This window comes from Cupressus sempervirens, chromosome 9 (genome assembly GCF_028749045.1).
Source record: "Cupressus sempervirens isolate cs-2001-9-10 chromosome 9, ASM2874904v1, whole genome shotgun sequence".
Lineage (NCBI taxonomy): Eukaryota > Viridiplantae > Streptophyta > Pinopsida > Cupressales > Cupressaceae > Cupressus > Cupressus sempervirens.
The window spans coordinates 527,272,413-527,281,877 of NC_143126.1; the positions used below are offsets into that span (position 1 = coordinate 527,272,413).

The 9,465-nt window shown below is 37.8% G+C and overlaps 1 protein-coding gene across 2 annotated transcripts; it reads left to right on the plus strand.

The window, feature by feature from the left end:
- The first annotated feature begins 248 nt into the window (after nt 1-248).
- Nucleotides 249-7,920, plus strand: LOC149539668 (auxin response factor 2B-like). Of its 2 annotated transcripts, none has more exons than XM_089800892.1 (14): nt 249-685; nt 931-1,043; nt 1,884-1,979; nt 2,147-2,203; nt 2,346-2,501; nt 2,624-2,708; nt 4,257-4,347; nt 4,442-4,606; nt 5,193-5,312; nt 5,644-5,719; nt 5,844-6,006; nt 6,121-7,121; nt 7,229-7,419; nt 7,593-7,920. In XM_089800892.1, exons 1-14 carry the CDS (start codon nt 484-486, stop codon nt 7,753-7,755), a joined length of 2,679 nt encoding a protein of 892 aa, XP_089657018.1. In that variant the 5' UTR covers nt 249-483; the 3' UTR covers nt 7,756-7,920. The 2 variants fall into 2 exon arrangements, with proteins under 2 accessions (XP_089657018.1, XP_089657019.1); XM_089800893.1 differs by having other exon boundaries at nt 2,349-2,501.
- The last annotated feature ends 1,545 nt before the right edge of the window (nt 7,921-9,465 follow it).

The following is a 9,465-nucleotide window of genomic DNA, read 5'->3' on the forward strand; positions in this document are numbered from 1 at the left end:
CCAATGATTATGGGCCTGTGGAAACCGGCGATAGGCAGTCGTGCAGCCGCCTTTCTTTTCGTAGCAGGTGCCAGCGTGGCACTTTCAATCTCCCCATTTTGCCAATCTCCGGCAGCCGAGGTGTTTCTCGGCATGCCAACTGCTGTCGCCGGTGGGGTAAAAAAATGGCCGACTGCGGTTATGTCTTGACTCTACCCGTAGGTTGGCTAAACCGGTCATAGCAGCAGAGTAGACAGCAGGAGAGAGGGAAGGAGCGGAATCACATTGGATTTGACAAAATCGTTTGTTGGGTGTGTAGGTCTTGCCGAAATTTGAAGTGGGTTTGAGAAATTCTGAGCTGGGGTGGTGGATTTGTGAGGTAATTTGATGGGGTTTTTGAGCAAGGTGGGAATAGAGAAGTGGTTTGGATAGATCTGTGAGTGGTTTTAGGACAGTGGAATGAAGGAAACGGTGAATTAGTTGGAGCTGAAGTTGGTAGTGGTAATGGCTTATGCTGAAGGTTTTAGGCACTGTAGGATTCCGGTTTTGGCTAAGGAGAGTAACAACAGTAGTAGTAATGGTGGTTGTGTAGAGAGTAGTTATTCATCTGAGATTGCTCTGGGACACATGGCTGGTGGTGGTGGTGGTGCTAAGACAACACATGGACATCAGAATTCTTCCTCGTCTAATTCATCTTGTTGTACAGGTGAGCTTTGCTTCTTATTGTGTTGTGCATTGTGTGGTTTTGAGGTATGTTAGGATCTTTGTTGTTGTTGTTGTAGTAACCCCGTTTATAAAGCTGGGTCTGGTGTTACAAGATCTTTGTTGCTGCTGCTGCTGTTCTAGTAGGGCAGGCCTAAGGACACATGGGGTTTCTACACAATGCATTTAGAACGCTTCTTTTTGATCTTCTGATGTTATTTGTTGTTTGCTGCTTCAATTTTGTTACAGATGCCAACGATGCTCTCTATGAAGAGCTCTGGCATGCCTGCGCTGGTCCTCTTGTTACCGTGCCAAGGATTGGAGAGCGGGTGTTTTACTTCCCCCAGGGTCATATTGAGCAGGTATGCATATATGTATATTTTTCACTTTTTGTTGGTTAAATGGTAGCTCTTAGCTTCAATGTGAGTGCAAGCATGATCCAATATTTTGTAAGCACGATCCCATTTTTTGTAAGTCTACGTGGACTATCATGCACATACCACTAGAGCTTGTTTCAGCTTTTGGGTATGTACTCATAGTCCAGAAATCTTCATGGTTTCATGTATTGCCCTCTTTAGTTGCTGTGCATGCCATGTTTATATTGATCCCAGTACCTTTTGCCTCCTGTTCAATCGAATATGTTCTAATAGCTCTCAGTACATTTAGAAGCGTAACCCATCACCAGATCAGTCACACGGCACAACCTAATGCCTCTTTCTATTTCGAGGTTCCCACAGAAGAATATGTTTTCTTTGTTCCCCACACATTTACGAGCGTCTCCCACTATCGGGTTTCAGCACTATCGAATCATTCACGATACACTATTAGAGCGATTATACGTACTATGGCATTGTGGAGGTTCTCGCCTAGTCACTCAAGCATCATCACTGTATGTTTTTGTGGGTATATTATGTCAAATCGCCTGATACAATTCTGATTCTCTTTGAATTTTGTTGACAAAATATTAATTGCAAAATGATCACCAAATCATGATCACCAAATCATGATCACCGTGTGTATTGGCCTTCGTCTAAATTAGTATATGCTTTGTGGAGATCTGTATCTACCCTTTGTGGTAATACACCTCTTATGAAAATCTCTTGTAATGTATTCCTCTTTACTTCTTTCCATTCCTGCTGTATACATATACTAGAACTCAAATCGAAATCAATATTTATACAAATTCGGGTGTTTTATTGCAGGTTGAAGCATCCACGAACCAGAAAGCTGAACAACAAATGCCTTTGTATGACCTGCCATCCAAAATTCTATGTCGGGTGATCAATGTGCTGCTACAGGTAAATTAGTATCAATTCTTTTGTACCTATGTCTGTTGATTGACCCCATTTTGCATGTTTCTGGACTATGGTGCTTAGCTTTCTATTCTTTGAATGTAGAAGTAGCTTATGGTTCATTTCCTAGTTGCGTATATCCTAATTATTTTGCTTCTGACATTTCTTTACAGGCTGAACCAGACACAGATGAAGTGTTTGCTCACATTACTTTGGTTCCCGAGGCAGAGGTATGCTAATCAATCTTCCTTAAGCTGTGGCCTGTCTGGTATGTATAGGTCTATATGACCTTATATCTCAGACCTAAGTTCTTGGTTACTCATGGTATATAGAAAACCTGTGGTCTGCTTATATGAATTGTCACATTCGCAGCAGGACGAAGGTTCTACTGATATGGATCCTCCTGCTCCACCCCCTCCAAAGCCTTCTGTGCATTCCTTTTGTAAGACTCTCACTGCTTCTGACACAAGTACACATGGAGGTTTTTCTGTTCTCAGGAGACATGCTGATGAATGCCTTCCACCTCTGGTAACTTTTATATACACAATTGTTCAAGCATTAGTATTTAATTTTTATTTTACCTTTGGCATTCATTTTGATTAATCATATTATATTTCATTCATATAACAAAAATCTTTTCTTTTATGTAGGACATGAGTCAACAACCTCCAACTCAAGAATTAGTTGCCAAAGATCTACATGGAAATGAATGGCGTTTCCGGCATATATTTCGTGGTAGGTTGCTTGCCATGTTCTCTGTTAGTTTGTATTAAAATAGGTTTCAAATTTAGGAATAAATGTTGAATTTTTCCTTCCAAAAGTCTTATTCAATTGAGCCCATATTTTGAACTGTTGGATGCACCTGTTTTCAGCCAGACATATTCTAGCAGCTAGCTTTTAGGCTATGGTATTGATTTGCCCAGAAAAACCCCAGGATTTGGATGTAGATGTGATTTGTTCTTTGTCGAGTTTTATGGTCCAGTCCACAGGTGAAGACAGCACAGTTTTGAGCAGAGGTTCAAACCCAAAATTTCTTGGATTTTTGTTTTTGTCATTGCATTTCATGAAAGAATATGTAAATGTCCCTGTACCTTGCTGTACAAATTAATTGTGGGGTACTTGCACTAATGGCATTATTTCAATGAGGAAGTCAAGAAGGGTGTTGCAGCTCTGCAATCTCAGCTGCTAGATAAACCTGCTACGCTTTTGCCACAGCTAGATAAACAGAGAACTGCATTAGCTTTGAAGTTTGCACAAATCACAGGAGCCGCAGTGTATGGACACTACCTGTCCTCCATATTCTCATGCATTACAATTGAAGAGAAGGAAATGGCTTATGTGGTGTGGGGATTAGTAGTGCTGTCGGGAGATGGGTGTTTTAGTGGGTTTTATGCTTTAAAAGAAAACTTAGGATTTAACTTGTAAAAAATTCTATTTGTACAGCTTCCATTGGGTTTTGACTTTTAAAGTAAGAACATTTGTTAAAATTATAATTTTATCAACTTGATTAAATTATATTTAGGTTAGATCCAACTGCATTTAATTTTAAATATTTTGAAGTTTATTGAATTTTAATATTTTGAAGTTTAATCAACTTATAATATTGAAAACTTACATAAATTTCAATATTCTCAAGTTCATTATTTGTTTACAGTTGTTTTGTTTCTCATGTATATGTTGTGTTATCTGGTCTTAAAATTTTATTTTTAAAGCTTTATATATATTGCATTATCTTTAAATTTTATATGGATGAAATCATAATGGATGCAATCCTAATTTCATTTTTCTGGCGTTACTGGCATACCTGAACCTTTAACTTAATAGTTAGGCAATGAATAACGTTTAATCATTGCGGTAGCAAACATGGAAGCATATTTGTATGAGGCTATGAGTGATTGTGATTGAGGTGCTTGTTATAGGGCAAACTGTTGTTAGGCTAATTGCTGTAAGTTTTTTTTTCCAATTCATGATAATCATGAGCATTCTACTTCTTTTTAGTTCTTGTAATCAGATTACATTTATGTGTGATGACTTTAACAGAAATGTTTTTTTTTTAACGGAAACCAGCTGGTTAAGACTGCTTCTACTTTATATGGTGAAATATTGCAGTCCTTCTTATGACTGTAAAAGATTTTTCATTAATATCTTCGATTTTTGGAGTGTCTTTATTTAGTGAATTTAGAATGTGAAAGAGGCTTTAATGATTTAGCTAAGGAGTTTTATTGAAGGAAAGAAATTTTCGATAACCAACACAATATAATTTTGTTTGCTTGCAAAAAATAGGTCAACCAAGAAGGCATTTGCTGACAACCGGTTGGAGTGTCTTTGTTAGCTCCAAAAGACTTGTAGCAGGAGATGCATTCATCTTTCTGAGGTTTATAGGCCTGGCCATTGTCACCTGTATGGAGCTTTCTTAAAATGTTAGTTTTGCTTGGATTCTCATTAGCGTAGTGTGTTTTTGGCTTCAGGAGTGAAAATGGTGAACTACGTGTAGGGGTGAGGCGTGCCATGCGTCAGCAAAGCAACATTCCATCCTCAGTTATATCCAGTCACAGCATGCATCTTGGTGTCCTTGCTACTGCATCACATGCAGTTTCAACAAGGACAATGTTTAGTGTCTTCTACAAGCCAAGGTGAGAACTGTCAGGCAGGATGTGTTAAAACTGATGATATTTCCATCTAGGTTCTTACCACTCAAATTATTTTACATAAGCCTTTTTACTAAAAAAGTTAAAAATCAAAGGAATGTGAAAAAAACAAGAAAAGCTGTCAAATTGCTCAAAACTTAAAAGGACCTGATAGTTTTGAGTACTTCACAAAGATGTTCAGAAAAGGATAGCATTTGAAACACTGAGGGTTGCGGTAAGCATTAGGCACCCGAAGGCCTGCCCATTTAGGTTATGAGATAGTTGAATGGTTGTTTCAACAATTTTTTGTCATTTTGTTTGTTTCCCAAAGTAGTGGTATGTCATACTGTCGCAAAATAGATAAATGGGCAGCACTTTTGTATTTTATTTTCATTTTATGAGCATTTTTCTTTGAGCCATATTAAAGTGCTAGGGACTGCTGCACTCGTTTTCGCAGGAGCTTCTTATATTTTCTAGATTACATTGATAAAGGGACAGTATGTTAATTGAATCTGCTTATATTGTCACTTGTATGCCTTGTTTAATTTTTGTTTCATCCTTTTTGATGTCTGGATCTGTACATATTATGCAGAACCAGCCCATCAGAGTTCATAATTCCTTACGATCAATACATGGAGTCCATGAACAGTAATTTCTCAGTTGGCATGAGATTCAGGATGCGGTTTGAGGGAGAAGAAGCCCCGGAGCAAAGGTCTTCCTATTGAGCGCTTTTTACTTATAATATGTAGTAGTTTGGGCAAGACGAGTATTAATAGATGGGTTATGATGTAATAGATAGATATAAAAGCTTTTGAATAACCATTCTTTGTTGGATTAGGATGTGTTGAAATTTGAAATATGCCCAGAGCTGTAAGTTTATAAAATAGATATGTGATATTCACTTTACCATATAGGAGATCAGTAACTTTCAGTTGTTTGATGGCTATAGATAGAAGAAAATGCAATTGCATAGTACCACAATTTCTTTTTAAAGATGTATTTATTATGGTGTGGTTAACCTGATTTGTGTTTCTGTCGAACAGATTTACTGGTACCATCATTGGAATAGGTGATTCTGATCCTGTGAGGTGGCCAGGTTCAAAGTGGAGATGCCTAAAGGTATTTAATAATTTATGAACAGAATAAGTTTTTTCATTAGCTTTTAATTATCATCGCTATCTAGGCAACACGCAAGTTTTCAACTTCTTGCTTATATTCACTTTTCTATTTTTGTGAACTTCAGGTGCAATGGGATGAAATATCAGCTATTCCACGACCAGAGAGGGTCTCACCATGGAAAATAGAACCTGCCTTGACCCCATCAGCAATTAATCCTTTGCCAATAGCCAAAAACAAGAGGCCCCGTCCAAATGCATTGCCTTCAAATCCAGATTTGCCAGTTCTCGGTAAGTATTATGTTTATTTATCATACATTAGCAAATACCAAGTCATCATTAAAGTGACGTTTTTGCTTTTCTTTTTCCCTCAAAAGCTGTTATTTTCTCTGATGTTTGTCTCAGATAAGGCATCAATTGATTCTACACAGTTGCAAAGATTTAATCCAAGGGTCTTGCAAGGTCAAGAAGTTATGACCTTGGGTGACAGTGATGTGGAGAATATTCAAAAAACAGTTGTGTGGGGGCCAAAACTAGATGATGTCAAACCAGAAGGTGTAGGCTCGCAAAGAAGATTGGTATCTGAAAATTGGATGCCACTGCAAAGGCATGACTCACCATATGGAGACGCGTTTCCTAGTTTTCAGGGCATTAGTGAAATGCAAGAACTGTGTGGGCCATATAGTAATCGTATCGTGGAAGATCCACAACAAATGAAACTTTCCAGAAAACCATTTCAGGACCAAGATTGTAAAATTGGAGATTCATCTGGGCCATGGATGACAAGTTTTCCCAGCAACTTACATGAACTGAATGAGTCTAATCGGAAACAATATCTAGCCTCAATGGTACCATCTCCCAAACTTGGTGGACATATGAGGTGGAATGGCTTCAGTGGGTACCCACATTTCTCAAACTTGGGAATGGAAGCATTGGGAAACTGGAAAATGCATATGATGCCGTGCCATTCAGAAGTTTCAGGGGGACATGGTGGTTTGGACAGAAATTTAATGAGAAACATTCAAGCTAGTAAACAGGGAACAACAGATCACCAGCCTGGTTTTGCTTCAAGGGAAGCTTCTAAAGACAAGGGAGCTGAAGTCATGTCACGCCCTGCAGACAATAATTGCAAATTATTTGGTTTCCATTTGATCGACAATTTCTCAGGCAGCGAGTCAAATCCATCAAAAAATAGAGTTTCTGTCAATGAGGAAGACTTACAAGTTTCTGCTCATACCCCAAAAGAATTTCATTCACAAATCCCAGAGGATCAACAGTTGGAGCCAGCAAGGTTGATCAAGTCTGATATACCTGCTATGAGCTTTGAGCAAGAAAAATCATCTTGGAGACCATTACAAGAAACACAGTGCAGAGCTCAGAGTAATACTACAAGGAGCTGTACTAAGGTGGTAATCATTTAACATTTCTGTAATGCAAAATTAGAATTTTGTGAGTTTTATATTTGTTAAAAAGATTCTGACAGTTTAGAAGCATGTTTTTCATCACAATGAAGGTGCATAAGCAGGGTAGTGCACTTGGGCGAGCTGTGGATCTTACGAAATTTGAAGGATACAAAGAGCTCATCCACGAGCTTGAGGTGATGTTCAATTTTGAAGGACAACTGGAGGATCCAAGCAAAGGCTGGCAGGTTGTCTACACAGATGATGAGGGAGATATGATGCTTGTAGGGGATGATCCATGGCAGTAAGTATCAATGCCCAATTTTCCATCCAAACATATTAGCTTGTTTGTCAATAGGTGATTATGTATATGCTGGGTATGTTGTACTCATTTTCTATGACTTTTGTCAATAGGTGATTATGTTATATGCTGGGTATGTTGTAATCATTTTCTATGACTTCGTTGTTTGAAAACAGAGAGTTTTGCAGCATTGTGCGCAAGATTTTTATATATACCCGGGAGGAGGTTGAGAAAATGACTCCCCGTGCCCCTAATTTGAAGCTAAGGAGAGACTGTGAAGATGAACCAAATACAAGAGAAATCCCTACTCTTGCAGCCACTGATGCTCGACACACTTGAAGCTCATTTAATGAGTCAATTCTGATCCGAGTTGGCTCTAATTAGTTCCTGTCACTGGATGTGAATGGGAACTTTTGTACAGCATTTTGTCAAGACTGGCAGAGAATTTGGATGACTTTGTAAGAATGTTCTTTCGTATATGCAATATCTAATTTTTGGTGGCTCTGTCCTGATTTTAATTACTTGGGGAGTCATTGATCCATTGAACCCGGTTTTCTAGTTTGACAGTTTTGTAGTAATTTAGTAGCAGACCTTTCTTTGTGGATTAGATTTAGATGTATTAGCAGCTGGAACTGCTTTGGCCCACAATTGCTGATATTCTTCCCAGTTTCCCAAGCAGAAATTATAGTTACTATAATTTGGTCTCTCTTGAACAGCATAAAGTGGACATGCGTCCAAAGGTATAATCCTCGGGCCTCGAATATTATTTGCCTGTGCAATGGCAAGTTAATCCATTTAGGACTTTAGCTGCCCCGTGAGGGTTAATATTCCATGTTAACCAATTTCATAAGCAACATACCTAGGGTGTGGTAGCATTTCTCTAATTGTAAAACAAATGATTGAAATGACTCAGTTTTTCACCCTTTCGAAATATATATATTCTCTAGGCCCTTCTGGTCTTCCTCTAGTTTTTTCATATTATTTTGATATCTCGGGGTGCCATTTTAAGCAGTTGATTTTTTAAGTTGATCAAAGGACAACTGGGTTTTCTGATAATATTGTTTGTACTTGCTTGAAATGACATTTTTATTAATGTTCGATACTATCTGATTTGTTATGCACTAGCTGAAAAAAGATTGAATGTGCTATAGAGACATGCTTAGCAACTGGAGATCCAATGAGATTTTCGTTGCAATTAACTATAAGATCTTATTTGAGTTGGAGGATTTATAAATAGAACTAAGATCAGCTGAGAATGGTCACTCAAGTTTGCATGGTACCTGGTTTACAAACCAACAATTTCTCAATGAATGCCTGCCTATTTAATATAGCAAGTGTAATTAAAACCTAACCATTCAATTACTAGAATGTCGCAATTTAATTGATCAGATTTTAGTGGGGGAATCCTGTAGGCCAAGGTGGGCTTTAATATATTCAGTTTTATGGGAAAAAAATGACCATACAAAAAAGTTGAATGTATCAAGTTATTTTCCAAACATGCAAGTACAGTGGTAAAATACTGTTGCAATCATATCAGTGATTCTTCTTGACGTATGTTAAATTTGTAATTCAGCGTACTTGCAGCAATATGACATCTGGTCGAGTAACCTGTTATAAACGACTTATCTAGTTCGCCAAATAAAACATGGTACACCAAGTCGTATTTTGTTTTTGTTCATTCAACCTAATGGAAGTACAGATATAATAACGCTGGGTGAGACATTTTTTTCTTTCCATTCGACTAAAACTACAATCAAAACAACTCTAAGCATGAATCATTATCCATGTTACGCTTACAATTACATGCCCATACGCGTCAATTAACATCAGGCCATGAAAAATCATCTCTCCCTCCAAATTTTTTCTTTAGATGTTGAATCTAATACCAAGTGTACAACTAAATACAATTCTACCCTATAAATGAATCTTTATTCATGGCCATGCACATTACACGTCCCTTTTCTTATTCTTGTGCTCGCTATAAGTAGTGTCATTTATGCGTCACCGAGTCTCTTAAGGGGCATGTTCTTGCATTAACATAGTTAATGA

Bases quoted from the DNA above. Each gene is read 5' to 3' on its own strand.
- LOC149539668 (XM_089800892.1), top strand. From the start codon at position 484: ATGGCTTATGCTGAAGGTTTTAGGCACTGTAGGATTCCGGTTTTGGCT. The intron at 686-930 runs GTGAGCTTTGCT...ATTTTGTTACAG, and splicing joins TAATTCATCTTGTTGTACAG to ATGCCAACGATGCTCTCTAT. The intron at 5,720-5,843 runs GTATTTAATAAT...TGTGAACTTCAG, and splicing joins CAAAGTGGAGATGCCTAAAG to GTGCAATGGGATGAAATATC.